This window comes from Grampus griseus (genome assembly GCF_964374135.1).
Source record: "Grampus griseus genome assembly, chromosome: 11".
Taxonomy (NCBI): Eukaryota; Metazoa; Chordata; class Mammalia; order Artiodactyla; family Delphinidae; genus Grampus; species Grampus griseus.
In genome coordinates, this window is record NC_139005.1 from 94,651,793 (window position 1) to 94,668,105 (window position 16,313).

The 16,313-nt window shown below is 40.0% G+C and overlaps 1 protein-coding gene across 5 annotated transcripts in view; it reads right to left on the minus strand.

Annotated features, from left to right (window-relative positions):
- Window positions 1-16,313, minus strand: part of MRTFA (myocardin related transcription factor A) — a 62,082-nt gene that overhangs the window by 31,857 nt on the left and 13,912 nt on the right. For all 5 annotated transcript variants that reach the window (XM_082666900.1, XM_082666899.1, XM_082666901.1 and 2 more), the window contains one exon: window positions 8,794-8,859. In XM_082666900.1, the coding sequence (XP_082523026.1) occupies window positions 8,794-8,859 (66 nt within the window). The remainder of the gene's footprint in view (window positions 1-8,793; window positions 8,860-16,313) is intronic.

Sequence of the window (16,313 nt, forward strand, 5' to 3'; positions counted from 1 at the left end):
GTTCAAGAGAGCTCCCTGTGGGATTCTTCTTTGGATTCAGCAATGAATACGCTCAGAACATATAACTCATTCTAGGGTCTATCTTAGGATTAGTTAGCAACTGGACAAGGAAGAGGTTCTATGCTAGTCACTGACCACTGACATAGGAATACACACTTCTGATGACCTACATCAGCTGGAAGAGAGATGAGGATGCTGACATATATCAGAAAGGCAACGTAAAATACCAAGGAGTGACGTGCCCAGCTGGTCTTCTCCTGAGATGAAAGAGAAGATTCCTGAGGCCATATGCCTAACCAATTTTCTCTCAGCTTCAGATCTAGGGATCAGGTTAGCTCTAATCCTGGAACACATGTTTTACCATGGTGTGTTTTTTTTAAAGATTTGTTTTTATTTATTTATTTTGGTTGCGCCGGATCTGAGTTATGGCACACGGGGTCTTTTAGTTGAGGCATGCAGACTTCTTAGTTGCGGCATGCGAACTCTTGATTGCAGCATGCATGCAGCATCTAGTTCCTCAACCAGGGAATGAACCCGGGCCTCCTGCACTGGGAGCATGGAGTCTTACCCACTGGACCACCAGGGAAGTCCCTACCATGGTGTTTATCAAATGCCACTGAAACTTGGGATTCAACTACAGTTAAATGGTAACATTCCGGTGCTGAGGATACACCATCTCAGATAGGTGGAGTTCTCTTTCTCTGCTTCTTTAAAAAAAAAAAAAAGTTACGCTGTACATCTGAAACTAATATAATGTATGTCAATTACATCTCAATTAAAAAGAAAAGGGAAAAAAAAACCCTGCCTCTTTCATCCAGAGATATCTATGTATCTGAAAAAGCCAAGTGGACCACACTAACAGCTGTGAGACTGAGCATCTGAGAGAAGCACAAGCCCAAGGGCCCCGGGTGGACTGGAGAGATGGGAAAACTGCAGGCTTTGGGGAGGCCTTTTCTTTTTTTCTCTTTTATAAATTTATTTATTTGTTTTATTTGTGGCTATGTTGGGTCTTCGTTGCTGCACGCGGGCTTTCTCTAGTTGAGGCAAGCAGGCGCTACTCTTCATTGCAGTGTGCAGGCTTCTCATTGTGGTGGCTTCTTTTGTTGCGGAGCACAGGCTCTAGGCGCGGGCTTCAGTAGTTGTGGCTCGTGGGCTCTAGAGCACAGGCTCAGTAGTTGTGGTGCACGGGCTTAGTTGCTCCGCGGCATGTGGGATCTTCCCAAACCAGGGCTCGAACCCGTGTCCCCTGCATTGGCAGGCGGATTCTTACCCACTGCACCACCAGGGAAGTCCCGAGGGAGGCCTCTTCTGAGCTGCTGCCAGAAAGGGGAGCTGGTCAGATCCTGTCCAAACTTCTTTGGCTCACAGGAACAGCTGTTCAGAGACTACCACACAGAGCTTCTAGCAACTCCCAAGTGGACTAGAGCACATGGGAAACGGCCAAGGCCCAGGTGAGGATCTGCTCTCACCCTAGCCCCACCCAAACTCATAATCTACACAGAATCCTTTGAGACAGAATGTCTCGGACCGTGGATGGACCTAGAGATACTCATACAGAGTGAAGTAAGTCAGAAAGAGAAAAACAAATATCGTATATTAACGCATCTATGTGGAATCTAGAAAAATGGTACAGATGAACCGGTTTGCAAGGCAGAAATAGAGACACAAATGTACAGAACAAATGTATGGACACCAAGGGGGGAAAGTGGGGCCGGGGGGGGATGGGGGGATGAATTGGGAGATTGGGATTCACATATATACACTAACATGTATAAAATAGAGAACTAGTAAGAACCTGCTGTATAAAAAAATTAAATTAAAATTTAAAAAAAGAACGTCTCAGACATTGTAACACTTCACTTAAAAGCAAAAGAAATGACATTTCCTTGAAGCCTACAATTTTGTCATCTTCAATCTTTGTAAGATTTACAAAAAGGGGGATGGGTGGCAAATTCAGCCTCACACTAGACCCTCTTCTGCTCTGGAATCACCAGTGTCCCTGCCGGTGAACATTTCTGTCTCTTGGCAAGCTGCCCCAAAATCAAAAAAAAAAAAATTATTCCCAACCCAGCCACTCACTTGTTTTGTTTTAAGAGAGGTTAAAAACAAAAATACATTACCATGGAGAGGGCAAGCTAATAAAATAGTAGTCCCGTTAATATACAACCAAAAGGGGAACAATTTTAACAGAGTACCATGTTGACTAGTGGTTCTTTGAGTCAGTAATTTTCAGCAATTGTTTTTTAATCCAAGGGTAGGGAGGAAAGTGAAATTAAGAAGGATTTTATTTACTGAAAGATAGTTCCTGATCTTAAAAAAAAAAAAAAAAAGGTTATGAAGAACCTAGGGGCAGGACAGGAATAATGACGCAGATGTAGAGAATGGACTTGAGAGGACATGGGGAGGGGGAAGGGTAAGCTGGGACAAAGTGAGAGAGTGGCATGGACTAATATATACTACCAAACGTAAAACTGATAGCTAGTGGGAAGCAGCCGCGTAGCACAGGGAGATCGGCTCGGTGCTTTGTGACCACCTAGAGGGGTGGGATAGGGAGGGTGGGAGGGAGACACAAGAGGGAGGAGATATGGGGATATATGTATAGCTGATTCACTTTGTTATAAAGCAGAAACACACCATTGTAAAGCAATTATACTCCAATAAAGATGCTTAAAAAAAAAAAAAAAGATAGTTCCTGTTCCCAAATACTGGTTTTCACAGAACTTAATGAGATATATATATATATACATATAAAAAGCTGCTTTCAGATTCACAAGATGGTAGATCCAAGCTAATGTTCTCACTCTTAACTGCAAATACTTCTACCTGTATTTCAAAAGCATGAACAAGACATCATCTCATTTTTCTCTAAATTAACTGTGGGGTAGATAAGAATTTTATTTTTTTAAAATTTATTTTATTGAAGCATAGTTGGTTTACAATGTTGTGTTATTTTCTGGTGTACAGCAAAGTGATTCAGTTATACATACATAGAATAGTTTGCACCTGCTAACTCCCAATCCATCCCTCCCCCACCTCCCTCCCCCTTGGCAACCACGGTCTGTTCTCTCTGTGAGTCGTCTTCTGTTTCACAGATAAGTTCATTTGTGTCATATTTTAGATTCCACATATAAGCAATATCATATGGTATTTGCCTTTCTCTTTCTGACTTACTTCACTTAGTATAATAATCTCTAGGTCCATCCATGTTGCTGCAAGTGGCATTATTTCATTCTTTTTTTATGGCTGAGTAGTATTCCATTGTCTGTATGTATATGTGTGTACACACACACACACACACACACCACATCCATTTAGGTTGTTTCCATGTTAGATAAGAATTTTATAAAAGTAGAATTTGAGTTCAGAAAAGTTAAGTGAGTTACCTAAAATCACCTTGTTCCTAAGTGGCAGAATAAAGCCTAAAACCCTATTGTCTAATATAACAGCCACCACCCACATATGACTACTTAAATTTAAATTAATTAAAATTAAATTAAATTAAAAATTCAGCTCTTCACTCACGCCAGCCACATTTAAGCACTCAATAGCACATGTGGCTAGTGGCTAGTGTTATAGAATATTTCTAACATCACTGAAAGTGCTATTGGACAGGGCTGGTATAAAGGCTAGTTCTTTTGAATTCATGGTAACTTGGGGGAAAAGATGCCACGGCACCTCAGTATTTAATAAAGACGGACTGAGAGTGACGAAGTTAAATCATAGCCTCTTTCTCATTACAAGAAATCCTGAGGTCTGAGGAGGTTGGTTTACCTTCTCAGGGGTTAAGAACACCAAAAGTTACTTTTAAAAGAGCTTCACCAAAATAGATTTTTATCCATATGTACTCAGGAAAGAAAATCTTGAAACTCCGTTTGTACACTTGATCAAGAATAATATAAGAAATAATCCCCAAGTTACAAATAGCAAAAATATTATTATTAAGAATTTTAGCTACAGAGGAAAAGAGATCGCAATAATTAATCCTGACACTTCCAGCCATTAAATAACCTTCTGTCACAGTTTAGAAGAAATTTCTTGTTGGTGCAGAGACTGCTATAGTCAGATGAACAGGAGATTTTCGGCTAACGTGGGGGCCAGTAAAACGACAGCTTAGATTAGCTACCAGTGCTGCAACTGGGCCGCACTGTCTCTGTGTAGCACTTGGCTAATGCCGACGGCTGAAGCATGACAAAGGGATCAAACCGTAGAATTGAAGGGCTGGGGAATCAAGATGTGGTGAAGTTTATTAAAAATAGAGCTGCGGGAACTCCATTACACGAGGCCATTTTTTTCCAGTTTCAGGGTGAGAACACAGGGCCTACTAGAAGATATATAAATCGGTCAAAACTAGCTGGCCAACTGGCTCACTTTCTCACCCAGCAACATGTCTGAGGGCCTCTCAGGGGCCAGGCAGTTGACAGTCCCCTGGATTGACAGTGGCTGCCCTCTCTGAGTTGTGCTGCCCTCACACCCTTCGGATTTTCCCAACCACTGAGAAGTAAGTGTCACCAATGGCAGAGGCTGAGTGCACAGAAACACCATTTAAAATGAAAAAAACAAGCTCACCCAAGAAATGGAGGAAGATCCTTAATCTACTGGACAAACATAATGATTTCCTCATGTTTGCCAAGGTACCAAGGTTTTCCTACTACATGCACATGGGGCAATAATGGCCTGGTAAGGGGTAAGTGGAGCATTAGAAATACGCTACTCTCTGCTTTTTCTCAAGGATTCACAATGGAATAACAAAAGGTGGAGAGGGAACAGACAAATGAGATTCTTCTCTCATATCTAGAAAGATTATAGGAGACTTTTTTTCTCATTTGTTTGGGTCAGGAGAATTTCCAGGTTTTCCTTTAAAATGTTATTCCTCTGCAGCAGCTCTCATTGCCAGAATGTTTTTCTTAATTTTCACCTTAACCTTATGGCTTGTACACTTTAAATGTCAAAGAGAAAGGCTGTGGGGAAAGCTCTGTTTGAGAACAAAGTGTACCACACATGACCCACCTCTTCTATGAATCTTCATCCTAGATACAGCAGCATTCCTTAATCTTTGTACTTAAACACCAGCTTCCTATCTGTGCCATCTCTCCTCTCCCTCAAGATATGCAGAGCTTCAGACATCATTAAAGAAAGCTAAGGGCCTGGAATATGTAATCCTTTGCTATCTGGCACTCTGCATTTGGTAGGGTTTAAGTAGTGTTAAATTCGAGACAAATGTTTACAGGATGAGAAAGAAGGATTCTGGGAAATGATTCTATTTAAAAGCACATCAGAAACCAACTTTTATATCCCATAGTTTAGATGCCATGAACAGAGCACATCAAGTAGCAGAAAGAGGTGTATGCGAATTGAGGGATTCTTTAATCCCCTGAATTCTATGGGAAGGCCGTAGCCCAACTTTGAACAATATGCAAAAACATGAATGACCCTGACAGCAAGGCAGCTACTGAAAACATCATGTCCTACAGATATGATGTCAGAACTGGAAGCCAGCCACACATGGGAGCTGCATATGAGGGTTCTCTGAAACGAGGTGGGTGGGTTCTTCCTAGAGCTACAGAAAGATTGGGATGAGAAGAATTTGATAAAAGATATTATCAGAAATGATGAGGCAGAATATAGCCGTGACTACACTGCTCCTTTCCTCTGGTTTGAAGGTCCTAATTACTTCCTAAGTCGTACAACAAACTTAAACATAAAGGCACTTTTCAGAAACTCCTCAGGCCAGCAAGATGGAAATGGAAATGGGCACTTCAAACCAGATGGTATCTTTTCAGGTCTCCAAATCTCCAATAATCAACAAATGGCTGATCAATTATGATTTGCTCCCAGCACTACTCATATTTTTTTTGAAAGACATGAGTGAAGGGTGAGATGTGGAATTGCTGGGGATGTCAGGGAGGCAGAGAATGTTGGAGGCTATAATGAGAGTTAGGGTAGTGGTGAGGGGCTGTGGTGAGGAAGTGGTGTTACTCAGAGGGTGAGGGGCTGGGGAAAAAAAGAGCCTCATCTTTGGGAACTCAGGACCCTATCTGCACATGAGCAGGCATGCTGATGAGCAGGGAACTTCACACCTGAAACTCTTCCCAGGCCTCAACACTCTCTCTCATAATCTAAAAGTTTGCTTCTTACTTTCTTCACTAGAAAAGCTGGAAACCAAACTGTGCCCATAGTTGAAGGTGGCTTGTTGTATGAGGGAAGATGTAATATTCTCATAGAAGCAGGGCATTTCTATTCCTATAAGAAGGGCAATTATTCTCACTTCACAGATACAGAGAACCACCCAAAGCACACAATTAGATATTCAGAATATTTTAGAACCCGGGCTCCTGACAGAACAGGAGTGTTGTTTCAAATTCCATGCCCAGAATTCCAACAAGTTTGCAATAGAGTGGTATCTGTGTCTGTCTTTCATCCTCTCCCTCTCTCTCTTTCACACACACACACACACACACACACACACACACACGCACACGCACACACACACACTCCACTTTACAACTGGCTGTCTTCATTCATTCGTTCATTCAGTGCCAGGTACTGGGGACAGAAATATAAATAAGATACTTTCTCAAGGAGCTCACAGTCTAATTGGAGAGACAAACATATAAGCAGATAACTGCAATACTCAAGCATCATTTGTCTTAACAACACAGAATACTGTAAGAAATGCTAAGCAAGGAGACTGTATACAATAAATCTTATTAAACAGTTATCTCCAGTAGCCCCTGGTATCAAATGAAAGGCAGCAAGACGAATGCAAGGCACTCATCCTCCGTGTGGCTTTTGGATCCTGAACATACTACAGATCCTGAGAGGTAGCACTATGCTCTCAGAACTAGTACTGTAATTAGAGTCAGCACCGCACAGGTCAATGCTGAATTGCTCTTTATCTTGTGTATGGGCAAATCTTACTACCCAGATAAACTGTTAAATGTCTTGAGGGCAAGTCCTGTGCCTTACATTTCTTTAATCTCTAGAGCACCTAGGACTACCCCAAGCAAAAAGTAGACACTAAACGCATGATGTCTTGGTGAAAGCCATGTGACGCTGGGTAACTTGTTCCTCTACAAGGTTTGTATATAGATTGGCGGATCTGGAGTGTTTTGTAAAGCACAACACCACCCTACCTGATCACATTAACTGATCCACACTTTAAAGATGGGGAGTCCTTCACTGGAAGGCCAGAGAAGAAGATGGCATGTGGGTAAATTGTTTGGTAGTTAATAGCAATTTTAAAAAAGATATAAATTTGAGACTTAAGTTTCCTGGCTGACACTTCGGACAGAAAGAGACCTCAGACTCCTTATAGTTGCTATGAAGTTCTAGCTCTTAGACATGGACCTGGTATTACCACGATGTAAATCAAATCCCATCTTCACTTGCTTAAAAGCCGTCAATGGCTTTCCATTGTAGTTAAAGCAGAACCTACCTCCTCCTCGTGGTTGACAAGGCTCTCATTCTGGCTCCGCACACCTTGCCAATCTTAACAGGCCCCTACTCTCTCCTCACTTACCAGGCCCAGCCACAATGGCTTCCTTGATGTTTGCAAACATGCCAGGCTCTTAACTGCACTAGGCCCTTACACTTGCTCTTCCTTCTTCCTGGGCCCTCTTCCTGCTTCTGAATGACTGTCTCCATCATATCCTTCAGATCTCAGCTCAAATATTTCCTCCTCAAGAAGGCCTTTCTTGACCAACTTTTCCAAAGTGATTCCATCTCATTCCTATTATTTATTAATATACCAACCAGTTAATTTACTTCATAGCATTTACCATGTTTTGAAATAATTGTGTTTGTCTCCCTGTTTATTATATTATCAGTCTTCTAAGTACAAAACTCCTGAGAGCAGGAGTTGAACTTATCTTCCTGTATCAACAGGCACACACTAGGTACTCAAATATTTTGAATGAATGAGTGAATGAGAATTAGGAAAGTACAGTAGCAGTAGGTTAGCAGCATTAAGGTGAAAAACATCAGTTCTCCCACTATGAAGCTAGAAGTTGTTGTATGATATATAAATTTTTACTTCATTAGGGTGTGTCCAAGTAGCAGTTAACACATAAAGATAAAAGAAATGAGAGGGAGAGCCTAACTCTCTGCTGATGACTTAAAAAGAAATGTCAAAAAAAGCAAAATTTTGCTGGCTTCAGCTTCCACTCATTTTATAAGGCTATTGGTAGTAAAAGCAAATTTTCTTACTTCTAACAGATTCCAAGGTTGGCTTTATTTCTCCCAAGTGATGCAGTTCTGCACCAAGCCCAGCCCTGCGATACCCTCATCAATGACTCCATTCAGGCACACTCATCCCCATGCCAGCCTTAGGGTATATCTGAGGCTCTCACTCTAAATAAAACTGGGGTTGACTCAGAATACTAGATGGAAAAGGGCTGTCTCTTCCCAAGCACCCGAACACTAAAGCAAAACACATGTGAGAAGTGTTTTTCCTCACAGTACCCCAGCTCAAGATCTGTTCCTCCTATAAAGGGAAGTATAATAGGGCGTAGAAACCCTTTAAAACGTGCAATTCAGAAGCTAAGGATGATTCAATGGTACTGTTAAACCTAACGTTTTTTGTTTCACTGAACTTGATCAATTAGGGCTGTTCTCTTAACTATCACTGATTGAGAGGCCCTGAACTTAGAAAAGTATGACAAAGAAAGCAGTGAAAAATGAACCCCATAGGCCTTGTTTTCTGTTAGATTCTCCCCGTGGCATACTGGGTACACACACCGCATCCTAAAAGCAACTCTATCAAGTGCTGAGAGGGGGAGAGAGAGTGGTACTTACGCGGCATGATCCCTTGGCTCACCAGTTCCTCCCGCGTCCGGCGCTGCTGGAGCTTCAACTGCAGCACTGCATGGCAGCAAAGAGAGAGGGGAGATCAAGGCTCAGTTGGGCATTCCACCACAAAAGACACATTTTCAAATGCAAAGAAAGCCTCGAAACAGAAGGGTGTAGCGTGAAAGAAGGATCCCCTTTAATTGTGACTGTAATTGCAGAAGTGGCCTGATACAGCACGGTTTCCGTATTCTGCTGTGGGCGGCGAGAGGAAGTTGCAAAGGGTCTTGCTGGGTGATAACAATCCACAAAGTACCAAAGTCTTGCCTCTTGTTCAAAACCTTCTACAACACTGTGTCCTCCTCCAAGACGAAAAAAACACAAATTCTTAACTCAAAGAAAACATAATGAGGACCACCGCACAGCAGAAAAAGCTTTCTAGATGTTCTACACCTCCTTTCTGGTAGCAAGTGTTTACCACCATAAGTATAGCGAGTGATAGATCAGGAAGTATTGGTTATTTGTAAAATCTTTTCTTTTGTATCTAAAAATTATACCTATTTTCAGCAAGCAATGGATTTCCATGGACCAGAAAATATTTTGCCATTAAGATAACTCTTCTCTGCCTCTTCCTCTTCACTTAGAGCCTTTTTCTGTTGACATGAAACAACAAAGCTAGGTGATTCAAAGCACATCCGGACTAAGGGAGGGTGATGGGTGTTTCTACTATTTCTACTCTGGCAACACGACTTGATATAACAAGTTAATAGGATTTTTTTTTTTTAAGTAAAAAGCCAATTATCTCTATCTCAAATGCCAGTGAAACCTAAATGGTATTACCACTGCACACCATACAGAATGACAAAGGCATAGCCTCCATTCAGAGACTAAGTGAGAAAATGCCCAGAAAAGGAGGGTTAAGAGGATCTCAAGGGAAGTTCCCTTATATGATAAGTCTTCAATTATAAGGTCCCTGCAAGTCACATCTGAGGGGGACCTGTATCTGTTAGGAACCATATTACTCTAATGTCTGCCTTTTCCATCCACAAAGCAGTTTTTAAGAAGGTCTCCAAAAACTGCAGAACCGTAACTAGTCTCTCCTGACTATATCTCAAATTCAGCAGGTCCAAAACCTATCTTTCCCCCTCAAAACCTAATCTACTTCCCATCCTTTTTCTCTTTAATGGTATCACTACCCTCTTCCCCAGAACTAATACTAAAACTTTTGAGCCAACTTCAACTCTGCCACCTCCTTACGCTCCTATTTCATCAAGTTTACTACGCTTCCTCGTGTTGCAGTGACAGCACTGTGTCTCGCCCACTCTCACTCACCCCGATCAAGACTGTCCAATCACTCTTCCTCCAGGTACCATGAACTTTCCCAACTCCTTATTCACTTCACCTGGAAATGCCCAACTCTTCACCTGACCTTCCCAACTCACTCCTCCCCAGCACTGAGAATTACTCCAGGCCTCCTGTGAGCTACCTTTTATCTGTTATAAAAAGTAGAGTGATATTTTGCCCTGTGTAATACTTACCCTCTGAATAAATCTTCTCTCTCCTACCAGTTTATAAACTCCTGGGGCGGGGGGGGGGGGCAGGGAATATATCTTACTAATCTATGAACCACCCCCCAAGAGCACTTAATACACAGTAAGCATTTAACAACTGTTTCTTAAACTGAACTGGATCTCTAAATGATGATACATACAGCCTGAGAAATCTAATCAGGAGGGTATTATTATTATTTGCAGATTAACATTGTTAAAAATAAAGACAGCCTTGCAGAATAAAATATAAAAGCAGCAACGGCCACACTAATAGCTTACATTTATAGAACATGTGCTCTGTGCCAGATACTGTCCTACATTCTTTCATGTTTTAACTCACTTAATCTTCATAACTTCCCTATGGAGAGAATAGGTATTATTATTTTATAGGTAAGGAAAATGAGGCCCAGAGAGATTAAGTAGGTTAACTAAGGTGATCTACTAATAAGAGGTACAACAGGTTTTGAACCCAAGCATTCTGATTCCAGAACCTGGGCTCCTTACTTCTCTGCTTCTCCAGGGTCTTTTGGAAGCCTGTGCTGCTAATAAGATAAACAGGCATGGAGTATGATCACCTGGGTTCATTCTGTGGTAAGGCAAAGGGGATGAGGGAAATGGATGGTTCAGGCCAGGGTCAAAGAAGTTTGGGTGATCAGTTTCAGTAAAATAAATTTAATCTAAGAACTTGATTTCAGAATAAATTACAGATCAACAGCAGTAGTAATAATAAAATAAAATTATAATAGGGGTCATTGAGTGTTGCTATGTGTCAGCCCTATGTTAAGTGACTGACATGCTTTTTACTTGTTTAATTTAAAAAAAAGCCCTCTTTTTTACATCAGGACTTGGGAGTTGCTCTGTGGTGCTTGGAACAATGGCTTTCTGTGTAATGGAACTGTTATGTGGAGAGACTAAGATGCAAAGGAAAGTTCCAAAACATATGGGAGAATGTTTGCTGGAAAATGACTTGGTTAAAACCTGACAATCCTACCAGCATCCTGCAGGTTGAAGGATGAAGCTATGAATGTCACCAATTGATGTACAGCTTCATTTTAAATGAGGGGTTGCTGTCTGCCTATTGAAAGAGGCCAGTTTGCTATGAAGTTCCTAAGGTGTAAACTTTTCTGGCTAGCGCCACGAGATTTACTTGTCTGTTTTATGAAAAACTGGTGATCAGGAAAAGCTCTTCATTTTATGGACACGGAAAGAAAACAAAACTCAAGACAGATTGTTTTAATTTGTAAATAGATGTCTGAACCAACATCGAATCTAGATTAATGCATCCATAAGATTCAAGCCACTTCTATTCAATCATGTCACTGCCCTAGAGTCATAACCTGTTACTGATACTTTCTAGCTCTGAAACTGTTTTTAATGGAAAATTCTTTTTCAGTTATCCAGCCTTGTAATTAAATAATTTTGAAGGTGGGGGGAAGCCCTGTGCGAATAGTACAATTATTATCTCCATTTTACAGATGAGAAAACTAAGGACCAAACCTTTAAACTTTTGCCTTAGGTCAGATGGCTCAAAAGTGCTGCAACTAGGATTCGTACCAGGTCGCTGTGACACTACAGTGAAGGTACTTAATACTGTGCCACATGTCTCCTTGGAAGAAAGAAAGAGGAGGGCCAGGCAGGATAAAGTAAGAGGGGAAAAAAGGGCATATATTTGTCATCTTTTAGAGTGTTTCTAAGGCCCCGTGTAAGATGAGCTATTAGAAAAGGATTAAATATAACAAACTGATTTGATTTCAGAGAACAGGGAAACCTAATGCAATTCAGTAAGTCTGAACACTTAAAAAAAACAATAACTAATGAAAACTCTATTATCCAAGAATAATTTGAAGTATCAATCATCAGCCTTCCTAAAAACCCATATACAGATAGGGCCATAAGGGATCCATTATGCAAACTTACTGACTGAAAAACTTCTTGCTTCATGAAAGCAAAAATTTAACTCTGATTCGAGCTTTTTATGGAGCTTTTTTTTTTTTTTAAACAGCTCTAGGTCAAAGAGGAAGGTTCATCTAATAAACCTTTTCCATCTCTAAAACTAAATGAAATTAAAGTTCAGTTATCTGAAAATTCCATCTTGTGCCTCTCAGCAGTTAACTCCAAACCCTATGCTTATCTGAAATCTGACCAAGTTTCCCATTTACATAATAGAATTAACCCTTTATCAGTATACTCTGGGTATTGCTATAATTTGATTGTAGGTATGTATTATTTTATACATTGCATAACCCCTGCTAACCCTAACAATGTTTATAAGGAGGAAAATAAAAGCCCTAAGCAGTAAATTCAGAATTATGGTGTAATGTATCTGTCTGGCTCTGTATATATACAACAATCCTTCTTCTAAGACTTTCAGCTACAAAGAAATGCATATTTATATGAATTTCCCCTTTCCTTAGTCTATCTTAATTCCTCTTAATTCTAAGCACTCTAAATAAAATGGCTTTATGTTTCCAGGCCTTGAGGATTATTCATTTTAGAACAAATCATTTAATAAGTGACTTTCAGTAAACACCATATTATGTATTATGTATATTATGTATTACGTATAATGTTATTGTACATCACCATTTAGATTTCCTCTCCATTCCCCAAGTCAATAAAAACTAAACAAAAATACCTATTTGTGCACAAGCATGCATCTTTATACCTTCACTGTTATTGAATTCCACAAATTTAATATATCATCTGTTTCTAAATGGGTCTGCGCAAGCAGCCTATATATAGATGAACAGATGTCTTTAAAGCTGATACATGGTGAATCAACTGAGTTGCCTGCCAGAAAAGGACTGGAATAAAAAGAAACAAACCGTAAAGTAGGGGAACCTAGGTTCTCCATTCCCCATGAAAATAATCAAGTTTTCCATTTGTTTCAAACACAGGTGATCAACTGCTATTTGAATAACTGGCTACTTGGGAAATCAAAGCAAGGGAAGGAACTTCACATATTTCTGCCCTGTACGACCATGGAGGTATACTGATGGTGTTCAAGGGATAATGCCCAAGAAATGAACACATCAAACAATTGGGTCAACTGAGTCTGGAAAGAAAAAGCAAAAATAAGTGCTGTGTTCTCAAGTCCAGCTCTATGGCTTCCACTGGTCAGTAGTTCTGGATTTTACTGAAAAGGGAGATGTGCAGCTCAGTAGGTTGCTCCTACCTTATTCATATTTACCCATTATTGATTTCACCATGGCTTCTAGAATAGGGAGGCAAAGTATAAGTTATGAGGGAAGTAGAAAAGACGAGGAAAGGGTTAGTAAGGGAATGACTGGGAAAGAACAAAAACACTCCCTCTGCATCGTCCTTTGCTCAGGATGAAGACCTCTTCAACAAAGATTCTGACTGCAGGAACATTCCATTAACTCAGCTCTATTCGAAACACTGATGAATCTTTTTCTCAGTTCTTTAAATTTGGATATGAAACCTAATCAAATGACAAACTAATCAAATGACAAAATGTGATCACAGCTCTTCAGACTATTTATGTTACAAAAAGGCTCCAAAATAAACTTGTTGACAAATAAGGGAAATGCTCCTTGACCAGAAATTATATGCTAGTCCAAAAAGTGCTGTATCAGAAACTCAGTGAGGTTTAGATGCTTGAGGAGAGCAAAAGGCAAACAAGCCTTCTCAAAAATCTTTTCTCTCCCCACCCCCACCCCTGCTAAGATATTTGACCCTTAAGTTATGGAGGTTTTCATACTTCAGAGGAGGAAATTACTACCCAGAAATGATCAATTGAAAGACTGGCCTGGTTGAAGTTAAGTTTGAAAGCATGAGTTTTCATGAGAATTAAAAGTGACCCTCATACTAAGATACTAAAATAAAAAGGACGAATATACTAGAAAATAAATTAGATGTCATTTCTGGCATTCCTAAGGTACAACTAATACTAGAAGATTTCAGGACTTCCCTGGTGGTCCAGTGGGTAAGACTCCGCGCTCCCATTGCAGGGGGCCCGGGTTTGATCCCTAGTCGGGGAACTAGATCCCACATGCAAGTGGCAACTAAGAGTCCACATGCCGCAACTAAGTCCACAAGCGGCAACGAAGACCCCGCATGATGCAACTAAGACCCGGCGCAGACAAAATAAATAAATATTAAAAAAAAAAAAAAAACTAGAAGATTTCTCCATTTTGTTTTAATTCAATTTCATGATACTTACTTAAATGATTTAGAATAAGGAATCTTTTGATTTATCTCCTCATGAATTACAATCTACCTCACTTTTTTTTTTTTTTTTTTTTCTTTTTTACGGTACACGGGTCTCTCACTGTTGTGGCCTCTCCCGTTGTGGAGCACAGGCTCTGGACGTGCAGGCTCAGCGGCCATGGCTCACGGGCCCAGCTGCTCTGCGGCATGTGGGATCTTCCCGGACCGGGCCATGAACCCGTGTCCCCTGCATTGGCAGGCGGACTCTCAACCACTGCGCCACCAGGGAAGCCCTACCTCACTCTTGATAATGAAGAAATATGCAGAAAATCAACAAGAATATAGAAAACTTGAATACACTCCACCCAACAACTGCAGAATACATATTCTTCTTAAGCACACATGGAACAGTTTCTAGGACAGGTCATATACTAGGCCATAAAATCAGTCTTAGTGAGTTTAAATGGATTTAAATCATACAAAGTAAATTCTTTGACTACAATGAAATTAAATTACAAACCAACAACAGAAGAAAATTTGGGAAATTCATAATTATGTAGAAATTAAACAACACACTCTTAAGTAGCCAATGGGTCAAAGGAAAAATAATAGGGAAATTAGAAAGTATTTTGAACTGAACAATATATCAAAATTTATGGGATATATCTAAAGTAGTGCTTAGAGGGAAATTCATAGATTTAAATGCCTATATCAGAAAAGAAGAAAGATCTCAAATACATACTATAAAGCCTTCACCTTAAGAAGCTAGAAAAAGAAGTGCAAACTAAACCCAAGGTAAGTAGAAGAAAGAAAGTTAAAGCAGAAAGGAATTATACAGAAAACAGAAAAACAGAGAAAACCAATGGAACCAAAAGTTTTTGTTTAGAAATATCAACAAAACTGACAAATCTTTAGTCAGAATGACCAAGAAAAGAGACATAAAGCAGATGCAAAACTCAGCAATGTAAAAGGAGGTATTACCACCAACTATAGTAAGTAAGAAAGTTAAAAGGGAACACTATGAAGAACCATATGCCAACAAACTAGATAACTTAGATGAAGTGGACAAATTCCTAGAAAGGCACAAATTACTGAAACTGACTCAAGAAAAAACAGAATATCCAGAGGGACCTATAAAAAGTAAAGAGATTTTCCTTTTTTTGAGGAGAAAAGAAAAACCAAGGCTCAGATGGCTTCACTGGTAAATTTTACCAAACATTTAAGAGAAGAATTAATAATAATCCTTCACAAACTCTTCCAGAAAACAGAGAAGGGAACACTTCCCAACTCACTTTATGAGGCTAGCATTACTCTGATACCAAAGCCAGAGAAAGACATCACAACAAAACTACAGACCAATGTCCCTTATGAACACAGACACAAAAATTCTCAACAAAATACTAGAAAACAGAAGCCAGGACTGGAACCAAATCTTCTGTATTCTTATCCTTGTATTCTTTCCCCCATTCTAGTGATTCTCAACCTTTACTTCCCAAATAAAATCATCTGAGAATGTCTTCAATTGGTCTGGAGTGGGGCCTGGACATCAGGGTTTTTCAAAGGCTTGCCAGATGATTCTAATGTAGTGTCAGGTTAACAACTGCTGCCCCATTTAATGCTACTTTGGCGTAACTTAAATTCACTTTACATTGGAAAATTAAACATGTTCCATCCATGTTCATGATGCCAATTATAAATCATGCTGAGTAACTAGTACTGCGCAGATTTAATTCACCTTTCTTTTGATGCTCCCAATTAACTGCTTTTAAAGCACATCATCCTTTGGTGTGTACTGAACAATGGCTGAAT